At 46.4% G+C, this 25,770-nt stretch overlaps 1 protein-coding gene across 1 annotated transcript; it reads right to left on the minus strand.

The window, feature by feature from the left end:
- On the minus strand, nucleotides 1–25,730 carry LOC127574755 (angio-associated migratory cell protein-like). The gene is given in 17 exon segments (XM_052024044.1): nucleotides 1–1,320; nucleotides 7,701–7,855; nucleotides 8,727–8,817; nucleotides 11,786–11,808; nucleotides 11,810–11,898; nucleotides 15,668–15,730; nucleotides 15,733–15,782; nucleotides 16,902–16,904; nucleotides 17,271–17,343; nucleotides 18,704–18,712; nucleotides 18,782–18,926; nucleotides 19,832–19,971; nucleotides 20,634–20,645; nucleotides 20,648–20,699; nucleotides 20,701–20,751; nucleotides 21,555–21,676; nucleotides 25,257–25,730. Coding segments are annotated over 17 exon segments (1,248 nt in total). The 5' UTR covers nucleotides 25,351–25,730; the 3' UTR covers nucleotides 1–1,244.
- Nucleotides 25,731–25,770: the final 40 nt, after the last annotated feature.

Genomic DNA, 25,770 nt, shown 5'->3' on the forward strand with positions numbered 1-25,770 from the left:
AACATTTCAATCCTTCAAATCTTGCAATGATTTCAACAAAATTAATACCCACAAACTCAAAGAGAGCAGGGGACTAAAACATTTCCAACCTGAAGAAAGCCCTTGAACTTCTGAACGACCGGGAGAGGAATCTGTACCTCCAGTTTACCCAGGCTGTGTCCCTCAGCGCTGGCCCCAAGTTGTTAGCAATACAGTAGAACTCCATTAATCCGGCACAATTGGGACTTGCTAGCAGATTTTCCAGAGCATTGGATGTTATTCTCAATAGTACTCCAATACACTTTTAATTCACTTTTTTTTAAAAAGAAAGTATGTTACATCACAGAATAATAAATTTTCCAGTGAACACAGTACATTTCAAAGGAACACAGCCAACAGAACCATGCCAGTTTGAAGGAAGCACAGGAAGGGTCCGATGGGTGGATGGGGATTCAGCAACCATCACCTGGTGAGCCAGACTCTGAGCCATCGGGATTTCCACATGGTCTAACTGCAGATCATCGGAGCTTCACTGCACTAAACATAGAATCTTCTTGGTAGCGTTCCATGTAACTACATCGAGTCTTAATTGAGTATTTGGTGAAACCACTTATAAAATATTGATATTCTATAAATCAGTGAATAGGAAACACAAGGAGGCTGGCAAGGAGGGGAGTGACCTGTCGGGGGGGGTGGGATGTGAGGGAGTTAGTTCCCAGCACAGCAATGCACAGCAGCAGGGAGGGAAGAGCTTCACACCAAGTTCCCAGGACCACAGCCCTGTATGTAACATCTCTCTATATAGATAATGCTCTACTGACACCTGTTAGTGCTGCTTCCTCCCACTCCTGGGAACGCATGCTGAACACCCAGCAAGGCACCGTGTACATCGTCCCATCAAACATTCCTGGGGCAGAGACAGAACAGGTCTCTGTACACTGCCCCATCAAACACTCCCAGTCCAGCTACAGCACGAGTTAAGCTCCAGTAACTGTCCCTTCAAACTTTTTCATTTACATGGACCAGTGTTGGGAACCCCAGCACCAACGGTACAAACTGAACTTCCACACCAGCACTCATCAACTGCTACGGGAAACCCGGCCTCTGTCACGTCACTTTCCTTTTTGAAATTAAAAGCATAAAAGTTTTATTTTTCCTTTTTATAAAAGTCATTCAGAAAGGACCGTGCCCTTTACACACTCCAGGTCCCGTTAGGTGTGCAGCAGCAGAGTCTGTGAGATGGGGTTAGGTGGTGAGGAAGCATCCTACCGATCCGGCCGCTGGAGGTAAAAGACTTTCGCAGTCCGGTCTCCTGAAGCACTGACGATCACTGACGCCTCCCTATTGAAGTTTAAAAAAAAAGTTACAGCAATAGAGTTTTGGGTCATCCTGTTGTAGGAAAGACGTGGTTACATTGGAAAACGTGCAGAAAAGATTTACGAGGGTGTTGCCAGGACTCGAGGGCCTGAGTTATAGGGAGAGGTTGGCCAGGCTGGGCCTTTATTCCTTGGAACGTAGGAGAATGAGGGGCGACCTTGTGGAAGTGTTTAAAATTATGAGAGGCATAGATAAGGTGGATGGTAACAGTCTTTTCCCCAGGGTAGGGGAGTCCAAAACTAGGGGGCATAGGTTTAAGGTAAAGATTTAAAAGGGACCTGAGGGGCAATGTTTCCACACAGAGGGCGGTGAGTGTATGGAACGAGCTGCCAGAGGAAGTGGGTGAAGCAGGTACAACAGGATCATTTAAGAAGCACTTGGATAGGTACATGGAGGGGTGGGGCTTGGAGGGATATGGGCTGAACGCAGGAAATTGGGACTAGCTGGTGGGCACCGTGGTCGGCATGGACTGGTTGGGCCGAAGGGCCTGTATCCGTGCTGTATTGCTCTATGAAAATTTGGGGAAGTGGGAAAATAAACCGAAACCCAAAGTCCCAACAGAAAGGGATTGACAGGAAGCAAAGTGACGGGTGAGAGTACAACATGGAAAAGGAGAAGGTCACCCACGCTGAATCACAGTCAGATTGGAACGTTTCCTAAACAATGAAGGACCAAGAGTTGTAACCGAGCTAACCACTAAAAGCTAACGGATACATATGGAAGGATTAGGAAGGCTAAAGGAATGTTGGCCTTCAGCTCATCTGGCATAGAAAAGTTGGGAAAGAATACCAGCTGTACACAGCCCCAGATTGATCCCAGTGAAGTAACTGCCTTCAGTTCTGGGCACCCACTAGAGAGTTTGGGGGGGGGGGGGGTTGGTGGGTAGAACAGAATCACCAGATTGGTAAGTGGGCTCCAAGATGAAGATCAAGAGATAGGCGAGGCTAACAAAAGCAAGTGAGCTGCGCATCAGTCTCGATCTAACAGACAAGCAGGACAGCTTTGAGGTCTGCTCAATCCCATCCTGTTCACATTTCAGCTGGATGCCCCTCATCTGACACTTGCTCATCAACCACAGGTAGGGGGTGAACCTGAACAACTGGAGCAAGTACAGAAGCTTATCGCACTAATGCACGGGCTTCACTGTGACGTCCTTAGTATGGCTGCATCTCCCTCTCCTGTCAGCAGCTATCCAGCAGAGACTTAGAGGAACATTACAAAAAGAAGCTCTGAATATCTTGTTGGAAGGGGCATGTTCAATTAAACTGCGGCTGAATTGTTATTTACCATAAGTATCACTGGGTGGGCAGGGCATGGTTGGGAGAATAGAACAGAGGAAATCATGAAGGGACATTTAGCCTGCTGGCTGAGAAAAAAATGTCTTCTACTGTCCTGGTAGGAATATGGGAACCGCCAGCCTCTTGAACCTTTTCCACCATTCAATTACGTTGTGGATAATCTGCATCTCAACAACATCTGCACACCTAAACTAAACCTTGATCGTGTGCCCCTTAATAACCCTAACCCCAAGGTTAACAACGCTAGGGTTAGGGTTGGGCAGGCACGGTAGTGTAGCGGTTAGCATTACACTTTGACAGCGCCAGCGAGCCGGGTTCAATTCCTGCCGCTGTCTGTAAGAAGTTTGTACGTTCTCCCCGTGTCTGTGTGGGTTTCCTCCGGGTGCTCCAGTTTCCTCCCACATTCCAAAGACGTACGGGTTAGGAAGTTGTGGGCGTGCTATGTTGGCGCCAGAAGTGTGGCAACACTTGTGGGCTGCCCCCAGAACACTCTACGCAAAAGATACATTTCACTGTGTGTTTCAGTGTACATGTGACTAGTAAAGATATCTCGTCTTAATACCCATACCAAACAAAAACCCACAGTGGTCTCAGTTGGGTGGCACAGCTGGTAAAACCACTACCTCACAGCTCCAGTGACCTGGATTCAATCCTGATCTCGGGTGTGTTCTGTATGGATTTTGCATGTTCTTCCTGTGACTTTGTAGGCTTCCCCTGGGATCTCCTATTTCTTCTCACACCCCAAAGACATCTGGGTCAGTAAGTTAATTGGCTGCTGTAAATTGCCCTAATGTGCAGGTGAGAGGTAGAATGTGGGTGGAGTTAAGGGGAACATGGGGAGAATAAAATGATGGTGTAACTGGGTGGTTGCTGGTTGGCAGGGACAGTGGGCTGAAGGGCCTGTTTCTGTGTTGTGTGACACTGACACTTGGAGATTTCCACTTGACGCCCTCCCCCTATCCACCCCAGGGATCATGCTCTTGCTCTACACTACCAACGTGAAGAAATGTTTTACTGACAGCACCCCAGATCAACTTGACTGTCATTGGAAGGTTATACCCATCTCTTTTCACCAGAGGAAAGATCTCCCCCCCTCACTTTCTACCTTTAATCATCTTGAATAGTTCAATTAACCCACACCTTAATCTTCTGCACTCAAGGCGATACAACGTAAAGGGCCCCTACCTCAAAGTTTAACTCTTTTAGTGCCAGTAGCATGCCAGTGAATCTGCTGCACCCCCTCAAAGGTCAGCCTCTTGTCCCCGAGGTGCAATGACCAGAAATGAAGGCATTCCTGAAGGCAGATTCCAGCATCTGCATTCTCGTATGTCTCCACATTCCCTCCTAATGCAGTCTGACCAGAGCATTATTCAGTACTGGCATCAACTTGCAACCCACAAGACAGACATATATTTCATCAGCCTTTTTAATTAACCCAGTAATGGATAGGGACTCCTAAACTCCTCTAAAATCTGTACTGTCCTCTGTACTGTTATTGTTTTTACCTGTACTACTTCAATGCACTCTGTACTAACTCAATGTAACTGCACTGTGTAATGAATTGACCTGTACGATCGGTTTGTAAGACAAGCTTTTCACCATACCTCGGTACAAGTGACAATAATAAACCAATACCAATCATAGAAATGTACAGCACAGAAATGGGCCCTTTCAGCCCAGCTCGTCCATGCTGACCATGATGACCATATCTACACTAGGCCTACCTCGATGCATTAGACCTGTATCCCTCTATGCCTTTCCTATCCAAGTAACTGTTCAAAATGCCTTTTAAGCATTGTAACTGCCTCTATCACCTCCTCTGGCAGCTTGTTCCAGATATTCAACATCTTGTGTGAAAAACTTACCCCTCCATTTCCCCCCTAGACACAAGTTCCTGCTAATTAGAAAATAACCTTGGCTTCACATTTCTCTGCCTTGTATTCCACCTGCTCAATTACAACCCACTAGATATCTTTATTCGTCACATGTACATCAAAACACACAGTGAAATACATCTTTTGCGTAGAGTGTTCTGGGGGCAGCCCACAAGTGTCACCATGCTTCTGGCGCCAACATAGCATGCCCACAACTTCCTAACCCGTACATCTTTGGAATGTGGGAGGAAACCAGAGCACCCGGAGGAAACCCACGTAGTCACAGGGAGAACATACAAACTCCTTACAGACAGTGGCCAGAATTAAACGCGGGTCACTGGCGCTGTAATAGTGTTACACTAACCGCTACATTACTGTGCCTGCCCCAGTGTCCATTTGCAACATTCTGCTCCCTCTACAGAACTTACTCTGCCACCTAAGCAGTGTAAGATAAGGAATAGTGGACCAAATGACTATTCCCAATGGAACAGAGGGACCTAAGGGTACAAGTGCATAGTTCATTGAAAGTGGCGTCACAAATAGAGGGGGTGGTGAATTTAGCACACTGGCCTTCATCAGTCAGTGCATTGAGTATAGGAGCTGGGACATTATGTCGCAGTTGTACAAGTCGTTGGTGAGGCTGCACTTGGAGTACTGTGAACAGTTTTGGTCACCGTGTTATAGGAAAGACGTGGTTAAACTGAAAAGAGTGCAGAAGAGATTTAAAAGGATGTTGCCAGGACTAGAGGGCCTGAAATATAGGGAAAGGTTGGCCAGGCTAAGTCTTTATTCCTAGGAGCGTAGCAGAATGAGGGTCGACCTTATAGAAGGTGTTTAAAATTAGGAGGCATGCACAAGGTGAATGGTAACAGTCTTTTTCCCAGATGGAGGAGTCCAAAACTACAGACCATAGGTTTAGGGTGAGAGGGGAAAGATTTAAAAGACCCCCGAGGGGCAGGTACAATAGAATCGTTTCAGAAGCAGTTGGATGGATACCTGGAGGGGCGGGGCCTGAAGGGATATGGGCCGGACGCAGGAAATTGGGACTAGCTGGGGGGGCACCATGGTCAGCATGGACTAGTTGGGCCGAAGGGCCTGTATCCGTGCTGTATTGCTTTATGACTCTAATCAATCTCTATCAACTAATGAGGTAAATCCTTAGTGGAATAGAAACAGAAAATACTGGAAACACCAAGCAAGTCAGGCAACATCTGTGCAAATTAAAACAATTACTGTTTCACTTGCAAGGTCCTTTTCCCACAGATGCAGCGTGACCTGCTGAGTGCTTCCAGGATTTTCTGCTCCTATTTCAGATTTCCAGCATCTGCGGTCTTTAATTTTCAAACCCTCAGTGGAGTTTTGTGAATGAAGGCTCCAAAGTCATCATCTCCTTTCAGTATCACAATCACTCGTAGAGGGGAAATAAACTCTGACATCACAAAATTCTTGGAGAATTATATTGGGCAACACCACTCAGTGAGAGCTAATGTACGCAACTTTTCCCAGTGAAAGCCATGAAGCAGACATGCTTACTAACAATACAGCACTTCAATGAATCATGCTCATTAAAAGCCATGGGAAGGAAGAGCAAAAGAATATTGACATGATTGACATAAAACATTTCTCCATGAATGCAGCCTGACCTGCTGAGTGTTTCTGATCTTACAGAGAAAGATTCATAGATTTGATAATACAAAGTCTTCCCAGACAGTGAATGGGTATTTGAAAATCAGGGACTGTTACAACCCTCACAAAATGCATATTGCTTTGGAAAGTGATGTCGGCCTAGGAAAGAACAGAATCTCACAGCACAAAGGCGGCCATTTAGCCCATTGTGGCTTTGTCAGTCCTTTGAACGGATTTTCCAGTCAGATCCACTCCCATGGTCTTTCCACACAACCCTGCAAGTTTCTCCTTTTCATTTACATGATTCCTTCTTGAAATTTACCACTGATTCAGTTTCTACCACCCTCAGTAAAAACCATGGGGAGTTGGTCTGGATTGTGAGCTCTAGTTTGAGTGAATTTGAAATTGTAAATTCTGCCAAAGGCTCCATACTCTAACCCAATGTTGGAGTAGACTCAGGAGGCTGAATGTCCTCCTCCTGTTACCACTAATGCACATACATTCCCAGATGAAAGTTTTTATTTTCCCAACACAAGCTCAGACGCACGCATTACCCGCAAGGCTGAGAAGTTTAGCCCCGGTTATTGTGTCAGATGCCTGTGTTTCAAACCACTGTTGGGTTTGATATCCCGAGTAACTTGCTAGGCTGACCTAGTGAGTAGCTTCAAGTGGACTGGAGTCACACAGGCACTCAGCTCCCAGATGGCAGGATTCCTTCTCAATAGGAAAGTGAACCAAACAGGACTTGTATTTCAGTCGGGTTGTTTCACAGTCACAGGTAATACAGCACGGAACCAGTCCTTCAGCCCATCTCGTCCATCCTGACCAAGATGCCCATTCCAGCTAGTCCCATTTGCTACCACAGTATAGCAACAGTATGACCACTTTGCACTACAATGGACTTTGTTCTTTTGTTCAAATTGTGCTTTCTTGTAAAAATTGTGTATAATGTTTAATTCATGTTTTTCTTGTGAATGTTGTGTACCTGAAGCTATGAGCCTGTGATGCTGCTGCAAGTTTTTCATTGCACCTGTGTATACTGTACATGTACTTGTGCAGATGACAATAAACTCAACTTTGATATTCACCCCATATTCTCTAAACCTTTCCTCTCCAAGTGTCTTAAATGTTGTTAACGTACCTGCCTCAACCACTTCCTATGGCAGCTTGTTCCATGTACTGACCACTCTCTGAGTGAAAAAGTTGCCCCCAGGTTCCTATTAAAATTTTCCCCTCTCACTTCAAAACCTATGCCCTCTAGTTCTTGATTCCCAACCCTAGGGGAAAGACTGTGACCATTCACCCTATCTATGCCCCTCATGATTCTGCACACCGCTATATCATCACCCTTTGGTCTCCTAGCCTTCAACGAGTCAAAATTCTCACTTAGTCCTACTGAACTACTGTAGTCTGTAGTCCAGCAATGGAACCAGTACCACATTTCAGTGAGTGTGTGTGATGGGTTAGTGTGAATGCTGTGACCTTCGGACTGGATCGCTGCCAGGTTTGGTGATGGAAGGGTGAAGCAGAGACAAGAGGCACTCACTTGTTCACCACAAAGTCCAGGATTTCCGCTGCGTGCCCACAGCATTCGCTTTCCATCCTTCCCGACCGGGCATCCCAGATGCGCACAGCTCCATCGAGGCTTCCTGTGTATATAATTGGCGAGTGCTCCTCCCACAGCAACTGTACAATGCCGGCCTAGAAGATGTGAGAACTGGTCAGTGACCCTGGCCCTCAAATCCTGGGTCAGATCAAACTTTTCAAACATTGATGGATGTTATTGTACAGAGTGTCAACAGTTACAGAACCAAGGCTGGCAATGAAGTGTGTACACGTCAGCTTGGATCTGACTGAATATTGGGGCAGGATCAAGGTGCAGAATGGTATCCTCCAGATTCTTTGAATAACAAACTTTTGCAAAGCATCCTCCAGATAATAAATCCTCCCAAGCTGCTTTCTAGATATTGTGGACTTCAAGTTGTAGAAGTCAGAGAAGCCAAAATACCCGGATACACTGCAGCAACTCACCAAGTTTATAGAACAGTACAGCACAGGAACAGGCCCTTCAGCCCACCATGTCTGTGCCGAACACGATGCCAAATTAAACTAAATCCCTTCTGCCTGCACATGGTCCCTCCATTCCCTGCACATTCACGTGTCTAACAGCTCCTTAAACGCCACTATTATATCTGTTTCTCCACTCCCCGCGGCAGCACGTTCCAGGCACCGACCATTCTCTGTTTAAAAAAACTTGCCCTGCATACCTCCCGTCAACTTTCCCCCTCTTACCTTAAATGCATGTCCTCCAGTATTAGACATTTCTACACTGGGAATGATTCTGACTGTCTACTCTGTCTATGCCTCTCATAACTTTACAGGTCTCCCCTCAGCTTCCGATGCTCCAGAGAAATACTTCCTCTAGTAGTATTAAGATAGTCTCTCCTGCCTCCCACTGGCTACTGAGGCCCCGACCAGGCCCCAGAGCAGAAGAGTCCCCACTCACACAGATGACAGGCTCACCCAGCACAGGAAGGGAAATGGAGACACAGCGTCTATAGGACTTGTTTACCTGAAGCTGCCATTTGTGTCGAAGTGTCTGCGATGGAACATCCCAGATCCCTATGGTACCGTCCAAATAGCCAACAGCAACTAATGGAAGCCTGTGGGAGCCAAACAAAGCAACTTAAAGTTCAAGAAAGATTCTAGTGTTGACTAAAATATAATCTGGGTGCGAACATCCTTGGCAAGACCAGCATGCTGCACCCATCCCTAACTGCCCTGGAGAAGGTGATGGTGATCTGCCTCTTGAATCCGTGCACCCTGAGTGAAGGTGCTCCCACAGTGCTGTTGGGGAGTATGTTCTGGGTTCTGTCACTGCAACATTCTGGGTGAGTGAGGGATAACAAACCAGAAGATTGTCAGTCTCTCAGTGCCAGCCAACGACACCTGCTAAGTGGATGCATGCGCCAGACCGGAACTGAAGGTTTGATTTGCACCATTTTGGCTCCTGTGGCACAATAACCTCTGGATAATCATTACCAGACTAGCAGGTGACCAGTTACCCGAGGACTGCTAAAGGCAGCACAGCAGCACAGTAGCACAGTTAGAGCCGCTGTCTCACAGCTCCGGAGATTCAGGTTCAATCCTGACCTCCGGTACTGTCTGTGTGGAGCTTGCACGTTCTCCCTGTGACCATGTGGGTTTCCTCCGGGTGCTTCAGTTAAGAGTCATGGAAACAGGCCCTTTGGTCCAACTCGTCCATGCCGACTGTGTTGCCAGCGAGCTCGTCCCATCTGCCCGCATTTGGCCCTTAACCCTCTAACCTCTCTTATCCATGGACTTATCTAGATGGTTTTTAAATGCTGCTGATGTGCCCACCCCAACCACTATTTCTGGCAGCTCATTCCAAATACGCACCACCCTTTGTGTGAAGAAGCTGCCCCTGATGTCCCTTTTAAATCTCTCGCCTCTGATCTTAAACCTATGCCCTCTTGTTTTTAGCACCCCCTCCCTGGGAAAAAGACTGTATTTTCACCCTGTCTATGCCCCTCATGATCTTATACACCTCTATCAGGTCACCCCTCAATCTCCTATGCTCCAGGGAATAAAGTCCTGGTCTACACAACCTCTCCTTGTAACTCAGGCCCCTAAGTCCAGGCAACATCCTGGTAAATCTTTTCTGCACTCTTTCTAGTTTAATAACATCTTTCCTATAACAGGGCGACCAAAACCGTACACAGTGCTCCAAGTGCGGCCTCACTAATGTCTTACATAAGACTCCCACTTCCCAAAGGCGTGCTGATTGAAAGGTTAATTGGCCGCTATAAATTGCCCCAAGTGTGTCGGTGAGTGGTAGAATCTGTTGGGGGGGGGGGGGGGGGGGGGGGAATAAAGAGGATGGCAGGAGAATTAAAAATGGGATTAACGTAGGATCAATGTAAATGGGTGGTTGATGATCAGTTGGACCCAGTGTACCAATGGGTCGGTTTCTGTACTGTATCTGTCTCCATGCTAGTGGGTGTTAAACCTAATGCAGGATCAGCACTGATATGGTGATGTGAACACATCACTACATGTTATTCCCTTTCCTACTGGATTAGGGAACCAATTGGATTTCTATAAATTTAGTTTTATGTTAAAATCTTATTTATGTGATTTCTAGTTATTTAAGGTAAATATTTCTGCAATTCATTGTTGATAGAGAATGATAAATTGGTTTATTATTGTCACATGTACCGAGGTACAGTGAAAAACTTTGTTTTACATCTATCCATACAGATTATTTCACTACAACAGTGCGTTGAGGTAGTACACGGGAAAACAATAACAGAATGCAGAATAAAGTGTTACAGTTACAGAGAAAGTGCAGTGCAGGCAGACAATAAGGTGCAAGGGCCATAATGAGGTAGATTGTGAGGTCAAGAGTCCATCTTATCGTACTAGGGGACCGTTCAGTTAGTCTTATAACAGTGGGTCAGAAGCTGTCCTTGAGCCTGGTGGTACGTGCTTTCAGGCTTTTGTATCTTCTGCCTGATGGGAGGGGGGAGAAGAGAGAATGTCCGGAGTGGGTGGGTTCTTTGATTACGTTGGCTGCTTTCCTGAGGCGGTTGAGAACTGTAGACAGAGTCCGTGGAGGGAGGCTGGTTTCCGTGAATGGTCATAAATACAGTATTCAGAGTCTTGAGGCGAAATATCAACCATCCCATTGCTTTCGCAGATGCTGCTCGACCCACGGAGTTCCTCCAGCAGTTATAGTATTGCGCTTTGAGAGCCCCAGGAGCAGGAACTGCATGGCTTGGGATGATGTTTCACTGGATCTCCAGCAGGTTTGGCAACATGGAGGGTGTGTGCTGGTCTGAACTGCAAGGGAAAGCTGACTTTGCTCCTTCTGTTAACAAGAATTTTCCAAATATCGAGTGTTGATTTGTCAGTGAAAGGGTTAATTGAATTCCCTGGTCTTTTAAATGTTCCCTAGTAAACAACAGGCTGAGTAATGAACTATTGTATATACAGCGGTTGGCTTATCTCCGTTGAGGAAGGCTGTTCTGTCTATTGTAAAACAAGTGTGGGAAGTGGAGGCTCAGCTGGGAGACAGTTGGGTAAGGCAGGAAAGTGACTGATTTTCCCAAACTTTTCACACTTGTTCTAGGGGTCCCATCATCCTCTATCTATGGTGCCAAGCTAGAAACGCAAAGGTTGAGAGATGGAATCCCATTGTGGAAAGCTGTGAAGGTGAATTCTATAAATTGTATAACTTGATGGACCAGTAATAGGAAAGATCACTATGGAATCTACCAGGCGATTACAGAAATCCCAAACGAAAGCAGAAAATGCTGGAGACAATTAATGATTCAAGTCAATGACCTTTCATCAGAACGTGCAGAAATCCAATGGTCCAGTAGGGAGGGGAATAAACCATCCATACTCAGACTATCCAATGCATGATCCAATAACTTAGCAAGGATCAGAGGTTCGGAAGCTAGCTCAGTTGTGGGCTTGGTCAGCATGGATGGGTTAGGCCAAAGGCCCCTTCGTCTATGCTGTATGGCTCTCGGACTCTAATCAACAGCAGGAATGCCCTGATAAAATATGGGAACAATAGCAAATACAGAAGAATATGTAACTTACACATTACAGAACCCCACGGACTCCCACAGAATTGGAGTTAGATTCTGCTTCATCCATTTGTTCTTTTTCTACATGATCATTTATGCTGCTTGGAACTGAAAGACACCAACCACCTGTGGAAGACATAATGAGTTAGTGACCACCTAAGGGACTTAAGGTATTGTAACTGCAGCAAGAGAAGCGAGAGAGCTGAGCAAGTCACCACAAACTTATCTTTACCTGCTTTCTCCAGCAGTTTTTCCATGTCTTGGAGTATTCCAAAGCACTTTATTGGTGTATTGGTCTATTACTGTCACTTGTACTGAGATGCAGTGTAAAAACTTGTCTTGCATACCGATTGTACAGATCAATTCATACACAGTGCAGTTACATTGAGTCAGTACAGAGTGCATTGATGTAGTACAGGTAAAACAATAACAGTACAGAGTAAAGTGTCACAGCTATAGAGAAAGTGCAGTGCAATAAGGTGAAAGATCACAACAAGGTAGATCGTGAGGTCAAGAGTCCATCTCATCGCATAAGGGAACCGTTCAATAGTCTTATCACAGTGGGGTAGAAGCTGTCCTTAAGTCTGGTGGTACGTTGCCCTCAGACTCCTGTATCTTTCTACCTGATGGAAGAGGAGAGAAGAGAGAACGTCCCAGGTGGGGTGGGGTATTTGATTATGCTGGCAGCAAGAGGTAAAGACAGAGTCCAATGAAATCCAATTACAGCCAATGAAATCTCACTGAAGTGTAGTCACTACTACAGTAATGTAGGAAGTGCAACAGAAAATTTGTGGACAGCAAGTTCCTCAAAGAACAATGTGAAAATAATCAGATAATTTATTTTTTTTATTATTAAGAAATGTGATCAATCTGTGTACAAGAATTAGCACCCGGCTCTTTTTTGAAAGGGCAACACAGTATCTTGCATCCACCCGAAACTTTGGTTTAATGTCTTATTCATAAGATGACCTTTCCTTAGTGTTACACCAGGACTGAGAGCCAAGATTTTTGGCACGCATATCTCTAGAGCGTGACTCGAATGCACAGCCTTCTGAGATGGGGAGGACAGTGCAACTAACAATGTTTATAGAACTCATCCAGCAAATTGTTGGACCTTAAACACGATGCATTAGGGAGGGAGAAGGTTACTTGTCCACAAGGGAGTCACCCCCACCCCCCACCGCTCCCCTAGGTTCTGTGCTGTGTTGCCTGCCTGACACTAGGGTCAATGACAAACCCTCGGGCTGGAGAGGAAAGAGAAAAATCCGGTTATCGTGCCCCACGTGGAAAGCAATGATATGATTAGGACAAAGGAGGTGGACCTGTTGAAGGAGAAGCAGTAGACAGTCCAAATGCAGCTGGTTCTTCCCTTATCTATTCTGCTACTCAGAAAGTGCTAACAGATTTGTCAAACAAGATTTCCTCTCCATAAATCCTTGGTGACTCTGTCCAATTTTTTTTTATTATTTTCCAAGTGCCCTGAAAGCACTTCCTTAAAAATAGAGGCCAGGATTTTCCCTGCTACTGATGTCAGGCTAAATTTGTTTAATGTTCCTTAATTTCTCTCCTTCTTCTTTCTTCGACAGTGAAAAACAATCACGATTGTATACAAGTCCCCCTAAACAGTGGTGATGATATAGGGCATGGTGTAAATCAGAAATGAGAGGTACACATAATGAGCATAATACGATAATCAAGAGATCCTTAATCTACATACAGACTGGTTAAGCAAATAGTTATAATGTGGAGGACGAATTCATGCAAGTGAGAGACAGCTCTCCAGATGAATATGTGAAGAACAATGAGACAACAGGATAGAGTGCAATGAGAAAGCGTTAACTAATAATTTAGAAGTTAAGGGGCCTTTAGAGAAGTGACCATGGTAGATTGTTATATAAATATTTAAAGTTGTCTTTAATGTAAACAAAGCAAACCTACACAGGTATCAGACACGAGTTGACTTTGGCTAGCACTTAGAGAATCGAGACAAAATTTACAACAGATGTACATCCCTTTAACACGCAAAAACCTAAATAGAAACGTAATCTAGTTGTGGCTAACAAGAGCTACAGATAATATTAGATCAACGAAAGGGATTATCGTATTGCCACAAAAGCAATAACTTGAGGATTTCAGAATTCAGCAAAGGAAGAACAAGCATTGATCAGGAAGGGAAGGTAGTGAGCAAGAATAATCAGAATCATCACCACCAACATATGACGTGAAATTTGCTGTTTGCAGCAGCACAGTGCAAGACATAAAAATTTACAGATTACAAAAATAAATAAACAGTGCAAGAAACAGCTGGAAGCAAAAAGAGCTTCAACAGAAATGTAAAAAAAGTAAAAAATTAGCTCAAGTTAATGTGGGTCTCCCACAGACCAAGGACAGAGATGGTTAATTTGGGGAATAAGGAAATGGCAGACAAGTTAACATGTGCCTGTCTTCACAGAAGTCACAGAAAACTTTGAAAATATTTTTCAACAAACTGGGATATATTCTACTTGATTTCCTCATCCAAATCATTGATTTAGGGAGTTGACAGCTGGCCTGCAGCTACCCCTCTGAACCCAGAAATGATCCTTGATTCCCACACTCTTTGTCTGTTAACCAATCCTCAATCCGCATCAATGTACTACCTCCCGGACAGAGATCGAAGTTTCAGCTATTAAGGAAATCATGGATTTCAAGTTAGCGTAGGCAAATGGCCCACTTTCTTCCAAGAACGCAAGAATTCTGGTCAAGCACAACTTCCCTTCAGGAATCCACATGGCTATCATACTTGGAGTTTGTAGATATAACTCATCTCCATTTCTAAATGCAAGGATTACATGAGTCACTCTCCAGTGCTCTGATGGTATCTACTTTCCTGCGTAACACAGCTTTTTATTATCTCACTAACTTGGATCATCTTCAGATAACAAGTAGGATTCTATTGCAGAATTTGTCACATCCAATGCATTAATTAGCAGGCAGCACCATCCTGCTGGTTTCATACCTGTTGTACTTCCAGGAAGCCAGTGAATTCAACTGAAGTACAACACAAGAGCAACTCTGACTGGGTTCAGCTGGTGTGTGCCTGTGTTTGAGTCCAGATACTTCTTGCAACATCTCCTCATCACAAACTTATGATCTATATTCTTCTATTTCAGTTCTTTCATATTCATTCAACTTCCCCTCAAATCCAACTTTGCTGATCACCTCAATAACTCCTCTGTGGGAGTTACTGTACCTGTAGTTGTGGACACAGCTCAGCACATCATGAAAACCAGCCTCCCCTCCCCGGACTCTGTCTACACTTCTCACTGCCTCGGGAAAGCAGCCAACAATCAAAGACCCCACCCACCCGGACATTCTCTCTTTCTCCCCCCTCCCATCAGGCAGAAGATACAAAGACTGAAAAGCACGTACACCAGGCTCAAGGACGGCTTTTGACCTGCTGCTATAAGACTCTTGAACAGACCTCTTATAGGATAAGATGGACTATTGACCTCACAATCTACCTGTTATGACTTGCACCTTATGTCTGCCTTGCATTGCACTTTCTCTGTAACTGTAACACTTACTCTGCATTCTGTTATTGTTTTACCTGTACTACCTCGATGCATACCACTCTCTGATAAAGAAGTTTCACCCATTTCGTTTCAACTTTGTAGTTAAGATCCCCAAAAATGGATTTCCCAACAAGATGAAACATCTTCAGTTCAATTATCCTACCAAAAGCATCATAAATTTTAAGGACATCCATCAGTCTTCACTCCACCCAAGTAAAACCTCTGATTACTAAAATCGTGGAACCATTTGAAGAAGAACATTCTGCCCTCAGGGATCCCTAGCCTCTGAAAAAAACCTGTCCAATTTAGTCTCTGGAAAGATTTAAGATTAGCGGGATTACCTTTGCATGTGAGTGGGTTGAGGAGTTTGGCTGTGCAGTCGACAGAGCCAGTCAACACCAGGCTCCACTGTCATTGGCGGCGATGCAGGTCAGAGGCCCCTGGTGACTGTCCTGACTAGAGACAGAGGAAGAGCATGAGGGCCAAGCTTCACATGGACAACTGACTGGCACATCTCCTAAAGAGTGAAGCACAAGGACAGGAGGGAAGTGAAGAAATGCAAAATATCAGAATACCTGCCTCACAGGTGGATAGGTGTAGTTAAGAAAGCTTATGGATGTTAGCTTTCATAAGTCATGGGATCAAGTTTAAGAGCCGCGAGTAGGTAATGATGCAGCTCCTACAAAACTCTGGTTAGACACACTTGGAGTACTGTGTCCAGTTTCTGGTCACCTTATTATAGGAAGGATGTGGAAGCTTTAGAAAGGGTGCAGAGGAGGATTTACCAGGATGCTGCCTGGTTTGGAGAGTATGGATTATAAAGAGAGACTCAGGGAGCTTTACACTTTGAGAGATATAAGAATGAGGGGACACATGATAGAGGTATATAAAATATTAAGAGGAATAGATAGAGTGGACAGCCAGCGCCTCTTCCCAGGGCACCAATGCTCAATACAATGAGGGCATGGCTTTAAAGTAATGGGGTGGAAGTCAAGGGAGATATCAGAGGGAGGTTTTTTTAACCCAGAGAGTGGTTGGGGCATGGAATGTGCTTGCCTGGGGTGGTGGTGGAGGCAGTACACCGGTCGAGTTCAAGAGACTGTTAGATAAGCATATGGAGAAATTTAAAATAGGGGATTTTGTGGAGGAAGGGGTTCAGATAGTCTTAGGCATGGTTTAAAGGTCCAGCACAACATGGTGGGTGGTTAGGGCCTGTATTGTGCTGTATGTTCTATGGTTCTACGGAGATCTCCAGCCAGCAAATTCTCGAGTTGGTTAACAGTACAGTGATCAGCATTCCTGAACCTGCTTCTCAAACTATAATGTCTCCTGTCCAACACACGGCCTCCTCTCTGTCACTACTTTCTCACTGGGCCCAAACTGTAAACTAAAGCACCCATTTTGGTTTGAGTCCTTTATTAGAATTAATTAGATCTGCTTGAAGTAAAAAGGCTTTAACAGGAATATACTGCTTTGAGCAGGAATGCTGAGACTTTTGATGTAGTACTGCACAGTGGGTTTCCAAATAGGTGCACATTTAGTCAGGTTCCAAATTCCTGTCCCACTATTATCCACCCTCTGCCCAAAACAAAAACAAGTATCTCTCTTAGCTCAGTTTCCCAGGCCACAAATTGCGGGAACCACACCACCCCCAACCCCACCACCCCCCAAGTAGTTGGACTCCTTCAATCCCTATCTTAAGCAATGGGATCTGCTCCTTCTACCTCCCACTCTAACCTCTCAAACTCTAGGCTCTTCGCCAATGATGCTGAAGATAGTATCACATCCAATTGAGACACTATTGTCTTCAAGGTTCAGAGAACACAGGGTGAGTTGTTGCTTCCATGTCTCGTTTTCAGTGATACCTGTTCCTGTTCAATCCCAGTCCAGGAGGGAAGGAGACTATTATACTCAGTACTGACCAGCTCTCTCTTACTGCATTACCTTTGACTATGGAAGTGGTGTCCCTGCTTCAAATCCCAAACCCTCACTGTTCCATCTTCGTAGCCAACAACTGCTGCTTACCTGGAGACACAGAACAAGAAGCTTACACAAAAGATAGGAGAGAAAATATTTAGAAAGTTAGTATGCAATTATACTCTGTGTGTGAATCTGCTAGAGTTCTAGTCAGGATTCAACAATCCTTCCTTAACTGAAGCATGCACTGATAGTACATTGATGACTTCTCACACAGAGGAAGGGTCCAGTATGAACTCTTCAACTGCCTAATGATAATCAGATCACCTGCCACTTATGGATTTCACTATCTCCATTGACTTGATGCAGGTACATTCTTCATGTGACTGATCTGAAATGCTAACTCTCTCCCTGAGAGAGCCGAGGGATGTGCCAGTGATGTATTGGGCAGAGTCCACTACTCTCTGCAGCTTCTTACATTCTTGCACATTTGAATTGCCCTACCAGACCATGACGCAATCAGTCAACAGCACCTGTAGAAGTTGTTAAAGTGTTCGGTAACAAGCCAAATGCAGTCATCTAATGTAACGGAGAAAGTTGGGGAAGTTGCACTGGAGAAGGTTTGGAACAGGGACTGTTCCATGTAGCCAACAAAAAGACAGGCATAGCTGAGGCCCATGGCTACACCTTTGTTTTGGTAGGAAGTGAGAGACTCGCCTCCAAACACCCCAAAGCCTTTCCACTAACTACAAGGGCACGATGAAATGACCCTCACTAGCCTGAATGAATCCTCTCTCCTTCTGAAATAGCTCCTTTGGGATGAAGATGACTTGCTTCCACTCCTGGTTCTGAGGTGGATGAAGAGACCAGTGAGGGACCAACAGGACACTGCTGCAGGTGGGCAGGATGTGCTTGGTGGGGCAGGTGTGTAGCATGGGAGGTTGTGACACTGCTTCTACTATTGTCAACACCTTCCAAAGAACTCCATCCCCACAGCATTGTGCGAATACCTTCAACTGAAGGACTGCAGTAGTTAATGATGGGGACTCACCATTACCTTCTCAGGCAAGTAGGAATGGGTAACGATGACAGCATCCAGAAAGCAATAATTCTTTTAATATAAAAAAAGTGGGGTGCCTCGCTTCAGAACAGTAAGCAAAAAGCAAACAAAAAAATGTAGATGCTGAAAATCTGAAATAAAAACAGGAAAAGCAGGTTCCAGAACCAATGTGGAGACAGAAACAGAGTTAAGGCTTCAGTCGATAATATTTCTTAGAACTGTCAGAAATATTTTATTTCTCACCTGTCTCAGTGCTGATGACAGGTCATCGCCTTGAAACGTTAACTCTATCTCCACAACGGTTTGCCCGACCTACTGAGGATTTCCAATATTTTCTATTTGGATTTCATCCACAACAGGGTCTCTTCTATGTTGAAATCATTCATACTGACTCAGCAACCACGCTGACCTCACCTCACCATGAGTTCAGAGACTCCATCACAGGGAGTACAAAGCCCCTCCCTTCCCCATTTCTTACCATCAGCAAGGATCTTGCCGCACGTCGCTTGGCAACCAGTGCTTGGGAAGGTTTTGCATTCTCCACTGGGGATTTTCCACATCCAGCAGCTTCCCTCATCTGTGCCGGCCAGCAGCACGTGGGCACAGGGATGCCACTCGACCCACTGTGCACAGGGAAAGCAAGTGTCATCAGTCTAAAGGATCCTTTGTTCACCATAACGTGCAAAATAGTACCCCGGTGTTATACAGCGACAGACCCGTCCCCACCGGGTACCGTACCCCAGTGTTAGACAGCGACAGACCCGTCCCCACCGGTGCCGTACCCCGGTGTTACACAGCGACAGACCTGTCCCCGCCAGTACCGTACCCCCGGTGTTATACAGCAACAGACCCGTCCCCACCCCCCCCAGTACCGTACCCCGGTGTTTAAACAGCGACAGACCCGTCCCCCCCAGTACCGTTACCCCGTGTTATACAGCGACAGACCGTCCCCGCCGGTACCGTACCCCGATGTTATACAGTGACAGACCCACCCCCACCCAGTACTGTACCCCGGTGTCATACAGCGACAGACCCATCCCCACTGGTACCGTACCCTGGTGTTATACAGCAACAGACCCACCCCCACCAGTACCGCTACCCCGGGTCATACAGCGACAGACCTGTCCCCCAGTACTGTAGCTGTGTCATACAGTGTCAGACCGTCCCCACCGGTACTGTACCCCAGTGTTATACAGTGAAAGACCCATCCCCACCAGTACTGTACCCAAGTTTATACAGTTATAGACCTATCCCCACTTGTACTGTACTCCAAAGTTATAGTTATAGATCCATCCCCACCAGTACTGTACCTGAGTATCATACAGAGAGACCCCATTCCAAACTTGTACTGTAACCCCATGTTATCCATGTCAGACCTGTGCCCAGTACTGTACCCCCAGTGCTATACAGTGATAAACATACCTGCCCAATACTATACACAAAGTATACAGTGACAAGCTGTATGCACAAGTGCTGCACCTCAGTGCTCTACAGACAGCTTCAGATCAGGTACAGTGTGCATTGGTACCTGCAGGTCGCCTACTTCGAACGACCAGACTTCCTCCTTGGTTTCAACTTTCCAAACTTTGATCAAGCCGCTCATGTCTCCCGTTACAACCAAAGCCGAATCATGACTGAAGGAGGCCGAGGTGACAGAATCAGTGTGGCCTAGATGAGATAAGATATCTTTATTAGTCACATGTACATCGAAACACAGTGAAATGCATCTATGTGTTCTGAGGGCAGCCCAGAAGTGTCGCCACACTTCCGGCGCCAACATAGCATACCCACAACTTCCTAACCAGTAGGTCTTTGGAATGTGGGAGGAAACTGGAGCACCGGAGGAAACCCACACAGACACGGGGAGAGAACGTACAAGCTCCTTACAGACAGCAGCCGGAATTGAACCTGGGTCGCTGGCGCTGTAATAGCGTTATGCTAACAGCTACACTACTGTGCCTGCCATGAATTCCAGGTCAACAAACATCACACCAGGCACCAGTCGTCACACAGAAAGAAGTCTTCATCATATCCGCACCATCCATGATACTGATCTAAAGCTAGTCCCATTCTGCCTGCACATGGTCCCTTTCCTTCTATTCCCTGCCTGTTCGTGTGCCTCTTAAACATTGCTATTGCGCTGCTTCTACCACCTCCCAGCACTGCATTCCAGGCACCTACCACTCTTCAAAAAACTTACCTCACAGATCTCCTTTAAACTTTCCCCTTCTCACCTTAAACCTATGCCCTCTGACATTTGACATTTCCATCGCAGGAAAAGATCTAACTATCTGACTGTAATGTAACTATAAGCTCAGTGACCCGGTTACCTGTACACTCAGCAGCACTTCACCATCACTCACTCTCCACACGTAGGCCATATCATCCTCACCACCAGGACACTGCCAGAGTGTTGGTCTTGGGGTCCAAACCCAAGCAGAATACAGCCTCTGAAAAGAACAATGCCAACATTAGGGTTCCACTGAATCACAACTACAGATACAGCTTCAGTCACCATTCTCTTCCCACCAAACTGCTGCATGGTCCTCAATTTAAAAATGCATCTAGAGCAACACACTTAAACCGGATCCTGTCCTGACAGTAGCCAGCAGATGTTGAGGAGCAGCAGGACTGCCAGGCTGAGTCTGTTTCCTCATGCAGGAGGCTGAAGGGGACCTGACAGAGGAAAGCAAAATTAGGAAGCCACAGACAGAGTGGAAAGTAGGAAACTTCCCCCATAATAAGGGTGTCAAAAACTAGAGGATGTACGTTTAAGAGAAGGGGGAAGAGATTTAGGAAGAATTGTTTTTCACCCAGAGGGCGATTGGAATCTGGAACACATTGCCTGAAGGTTGTAGTGGAGGCAGAGACTCCACAACGAACAAGTATCAAGATTAACCTGAATTGCCAATACAAAAGGCAACAGGAAACGTGCCAGAAAGCAGGATCAGTATAGATTGGTACTTGATGGTTGTCATGGACTCAGTGGGCCAAAGGGCTCGTTTCTTTGCTTATGATTCTATGACTTTATTAACCAAGGGGCGGTGAGGCAAGTAGCCCTCAGCTCAACTGCAGATGAAATTTGGTGTCTTATCTGTGTGGCTTACAATTCAAAATGGAGGTCACTTAGGCTGCACCAACCCCCACCTTGCTTTGAAGCAATTCTCAGCCTACACTTTATTCAAGGTCCGCTATCCACCCTCCCCAGTAAAGGGACAGATGGAGTAAACCTTGGGAGACTGTTCAGTTACTGTGTGCCTGGTGAAAGTCAGATCGCTGTCGTCCTGGACCACCTCCATGCTCTCATCATCCTCGTCCTCTGTCTCCCATCCAGCATCATCTTCCGCTTCCTCTGCCTCATCGGCAAGATCACCTGTGGAAGTGGACGTATTTAAAAGTTAAGCTGGTTCTTCACGCCCCCACAGCCAGAGATGCAAACCTACACGTCGCCCAGTCAAATCAGCCCACACCAATCCCGTGGCCTCTCACACAGTTACAAAAATGCCCGACTCAAGCTTGAGGAACAAGGACCTGTCTAGCCATGTTGCAGCTTTCCAGACTCAAAATAAAACTTCAGACAACACACTTTCTCCATCTGTATCAGAACTGGCCACTTCTGCTGAAAGACCCTCATGTGTGATATTGGCTCAGTTTTTCTTCTCTCCAGTAGCACAGCCTGATTTGCTGGGCACAGCCCACAGCCGTACCTTTCACATTAAGGTGGTACAGTGGCAGAGCTAATAGAGCGAGGTAATGATGCAACTCTATAAAACTCTGGTCAGACCACACCGAGTACTGTGTCCAGTTCTGGTCACCTCATTATAGGAAGGATGTGGGAGCATTGGAAAGGGTGCAGAGGAGATTTACCAGGATGCTGCCTGGTTTAGAGAGGACACATTATGAGGGGAGAGGAAGGCAGCTAAGGCTTTACTCTTTGGAGAGGAGGAGGACGAGGGAGACATGATAGAGGTGTACAAAATATTAAGAGAATAGATAGACAGCCAGCGCCTCTTTCCCAGGGCACCAATGCACAATACAAGAGGGCATGGCTTTAAAGTAATAGGTGGGGAGATATCAGAGGAGGTTTTTTTTTTACCCGGAGAGTCGTTGGGGAATGGAATGCGCTGCCTGGGGCAGTGGTGGAGGCAGGTACGTTGGTCAAATTCAAGAGATTGCTAGATAAGCATATGGAGGAAATTTAAAATAAAGGGATATGTGGGAGGAAGGGGTTATATAGTCTTAGGCGAGGTTTAAAGGTCGGCACAACATTGTGGGCCTAAGGGCCTGTATTGTGCTGCACTGTTCTATGTTCTTTGAGCCACTGGCTCATGGTACCAGAGATCCAGGTTCAATCCCAACCTCTGTGTGGAGTTCTCCCTGTGGACTGTATGGGTTTGGAGATTAATTCCCAGCTGGGAAATTGCCTCTAGTGTGTAGGTAAGTTGGTAGAATCTGTCCTCTGCAGAAGCCACACCTCCAGGGCCCAGTACACATAACAGCATGGAAAACAAGAAACAGCAGCAAAATAGCCCAATCAAGACCTCGAGCCTGCTCTGCCATTCTGGGCCTCAACACTACTTTCCTATTCTCTCTCCCCATTTTCCTTGTAACCTTTAAGTTCAAATGTCTACCAAAGTTCACCTTGAATATATTCAGTGACTCTGGCTCAATAATTACACAGACCCACAACCTTCTGGGAGAAAAAAAATTCTCCCTCATCCTGATCTGAAATCAATGACCCCTTATTGTGAAACTATCCTCCCTAGTCCAGATACCCCACTAGGGAAAACATCCTCTCAGCATCTACCTTCTCATTCGGAATTGATTTATTATTGTGTTCACGGACTCAGTGAAAGTCCCCTTTAAGATAGAGAGTGTGTTGTGTATGTGTGTTGTGGGGCGTGCTTACGTCAATAGAAGATAAAGGACGTAATGACGTTGTTGAAGAAGAAGAAGAAGAAGAAGAAGAAGAAGAAGAAGACGAGAGAGAGAAGGGAGAGAGACACCAGCCCTGCTGTTTTTCCAATCGATGGATGAGAAACAATAACTGCTGTTTGCCACTGAAATCCATGTATGGAAGTGGAAGTAATCCGGTGGAGTTCACTTTGTTGCTGACCTGTAGAAGGAAACAGGTATTTGTGTGTGGACGACCACGGTTCGGATTGCTTGCGGGTGGTGAGGAAAGTCACTACCGAGTAAACACTGAAGTGTCGTTTGGGTTCCATCGTGGAACATTTGGATTTCGTATGTACTCTCTCTATGTTTTTCTACATATACATCTTACTCTTCAGACAACGGTGGTTGTTGAAGAAGCCCTTGCTCATGTTTCACCTACTGCTTGCGGAACTGAACTTTAAGAACCATTCTGGAACTGGGAGTTTTGGACTTTGTCACACACACACACAAGAGTTTAGTTTTGGGGTTAACGTCGAGGTTTAAACATTTTCGAATTCTAACATACTAACATTTTTTTTACTTTTATTTTACGTATTATCATAAGTAGTGATTAATAAAATAGTTTTTAACACTGAATCATGCTCAGTGTGTTTCTTTTGTTGCTGGTTTGTGACAAAATCCGAGGTACAGTGAAAAACTTGTCTTGCATATCGTTCATACAGATCAATTCATTACACAGTGCATTGAGGTAGTACAGGGTAAAACAATAACAATAACAGCGTCACAGCTACAGAGAAAGTGCAGTCCACTCAAAACCATGCGTCTTTCAACAAAACCACCTTACATTCTGTTAAACTCCAATGACTACAGACCCAACCTGCTCAATGCCTCTTCAAACAACAGCTCCTTCATCCCAGGAATCTTCTGCTCTGCCTCCAGTGCAAGTATATTCTTCCTCAAATATGCAGACAAATGGACACAATATTCCAAGTGCTGTCTCATCAGCACAGATGCCCCCAGCATCTCCTCCTCAAACTCCCCCCAGAGCCCCAGCACCTCCTCCTCCACCTTAAACACCACCACCCCACAGACCCCCCACACCTCCTCCTCACTTCTCAACTCCCAGCCTCCCAGCACTTTTTTCCTTCTCAATCCCCCCACCCTGACCCCCCAAACCACCACCTCTTCCTCCTCCTCCTCCTCAACCCACCCCACACCCTAACCCTGACACCTCCCCCACCCCTAACCCTTAACAGAGTTAAGGACAGCTTCTACCCCACTGTGATAAGACTATTAAACAGTTCCCTTATACGGTGAGATGGACTATGACCTCCCGATCTATCTTGTTGTGACCTTGCACCTTATTGCACCTGCACTTTCTCTGTAGCTGTGACACTTTACTCTGTACTGTTATTGTTTTACCTGTACTACATCAATGCACTCTGTACTAACTCAATGTAACTGCACTGTGTAATGAATTGACCTGTACGATCGGTTTGTAAGACAAGTTTTTCACTGTACCTCGGTACAAGTGACAATAATAAACCAACACCAATACCCTGACCCACCCCTACCCCCAACCCACCCCCTACCCCGACCCACCCACCGCCTACCCCCTACCCCAACCCACCCCCCACCGCCTACCCCACCCACTCCCTACCCCCTACACCCTACCCCTAACCCACCCACCCCCTACCCCCTACTCCAACCCACCCACCCCCCACCCCCTACTCCAACCCACCCACCCCCCACCCCCTACTCCAACCACACCACCCCCCACCCCCTACCCCACCCCCTACCCCAACCCACCCACCCCCTACCCCCACCCCACCCCTACTCCAACCCACCCCACCCCCCACCCCCTACCCCACCCCCTACCCCAACCCACCCACCCCCTACCCCACCCCTACCCCAACCCACCCACCCCCTACCCCACCCCACCCCACCCACCCCCTACCCCCTACCCCACCCCCCCACCCCCTACACCACCCACCACCCCCTACCCCCTACCCCACCCCCTACACCAACCCACCCACCCCCCCGGGCCCCAGCCTCACCTGCCGCCGCTTCACCCTCGTTCAGCTCGATCACCTCCACGATCTCCTCGCCCTCGTGCAGCTCCACTTGGGAACCCGGCTCCGGTTCCGTCATCTTCACCCGGTAACTAGTGACTAACTATCAACCTAACCAACTAAACCAGAGCTCCGCGTGCGCCAAGGTCCAGGCCACTCGGGGACTGGAGAAGGGCAAAGGCGTGAATGGCAGCGTCGGCGACCAATGGGACCCAAGAAATAGGAATGACGTCACATAGAACAACCAATCATCCTCAGGCTAAGGTGGGACGTCCCACACGTTGGCTGTTGACAAGGCGCTTGGAATGCTGGGGGCTGTAGTTTTTATCGGTTCCCGGTCCCTCCGGCGCCGCGCCCGTTACCGACACCAACCTCTGGGAAATGATGTCGGAGAAAGAGCGGCAGGGCCGACTTTAAACTTCTAATTACCCCCCCAGAGAGAGAGAGACTACAGGGACGAGACACCTTGGGCAGGCAGGTGCGCATGCGCGTGGGCGCC

The sequence above is a fragment of the Pristis pectinata genome, chromosome 1 (genome assembly GCF_009764475.1).
Source record: "Pristis pectinata isolate sPriPec2 chromosome 1, sPriPec2.1.pri, whole genome shotgun sequence".
NCBI classification, from domain to species: Eukaryota; Metazoa; Chordata; class Chondrichthyes; order Rhinopristiformes; family Pristidae; genus Pristis; species Pristis pectinata.